Below are 918 nucleotides of genomic sequence, written 5' to 3'. Positions count from 1 at the left end.
ACTTCTCATTCTAAGCTATAGCATTGTACTTGAAAACTGTCAGCTTCTATAGATATTTTTACAATTGAAAAACCTTTCTTTCCTACCCCTACATGGGCAGGTCAATTTTCATTGAAAATGGCTTCAGGCTGGTTCTAATATTTACTCATTTATGCAGGTGTGTTCATCAGCACGGAGTCTGTATCCCGTACCACATTCACAGTGGAAGGTGCCCGGACTATTAATACAGTGCTGCTGGCAGCCTCTGTTCACCACCGCACATTCATCGACATCTAAAGGAGGAAGACAGATGGCCAGGATTACACTGTCATTCCAATGTCAGCTTTGGAGAAGTGGCACAATATTTCTTTGATACACAGTATGTGTTATATTGTACAAAGGCACCATCTCTGTTGCCACAAATCTTTGCTTGTTTGATCCATTTTGCTCCACAGTGTAAACAAGAAAATGTAGGTAGAAACTTTATTGAACTTTTTAAAGCTCAGCAATGATGAGTGTAGGGATTGTCTTACAATTTTTCCATTCTTCAGATACAGGTTAATTAGACAGATCCAAGATATAGATGTTTCTTTGGGGAAGGAAAATTGGAGGGGAGAATTACAATGAGTGACTCTATCTGGAGCAGCACACACTCTTAGATAAACAGCTGTTATTGGTCTGACCCTGCTGAATAAAGCCAGTAATAAAGTTAAGACCTTGAATCTCCTTCTCAGGCACATAGTGAATATTGGGGCAAAGATAGATAAATTCAAATAAAACCATGGTTTGATGTTCTTAAAAATACACCAGTACTTTCACCCATTGATTCACCTTCTTCCTTTTCACCTGGGGTGCCATTTTCTGTAATATTTAACATGTTTATATTAGAGGCAACTTTAATTAAAAGAAATTGGAAAGGGGTCAAGACTGATAGTCACC

At 38.3% G+C, this 918-nt stretch overlaps 1 protein-coding gene across 1 annotated transcript in view; it reads right to left on the bottom strand.

Moving 5' to 3' along the window:
• The window catches only part of LOC101341596 (EGF-like and EMI domain-containing protein 1), a 749,998-nt gene that overhangs the window by 106,682 nt on the left and 642,398 nt on the right, over nt 1-918 (bottom strand). The window contains 1 exon segment of the mRNA XM_023737953.1: nt 150-272. Within this exon segment, the coding sequence (XP_023593721.1) occupies nt 150-272 (123 nt within the window).

The sequence above is a fragment of the Trichechus manatus genome, unplaced genomic scaffold (assembly GCF_000243295.1).
Source record: "Trichechus manatus latirostris isolate Lorelei unplaced genomic scaffold, TriManLat1.0 scaffold00110, whole genome shotgun sequence".
NCBI classification, from domain to species: Eukaryota; Metazoa; Chordata; class Mammalia; order Sirenia; family Trichechidae; genus Trichechus; species Trichechus manatus.
This window is presented reverse-complemented; position numbering and strand designations above follow the sequence as displayed.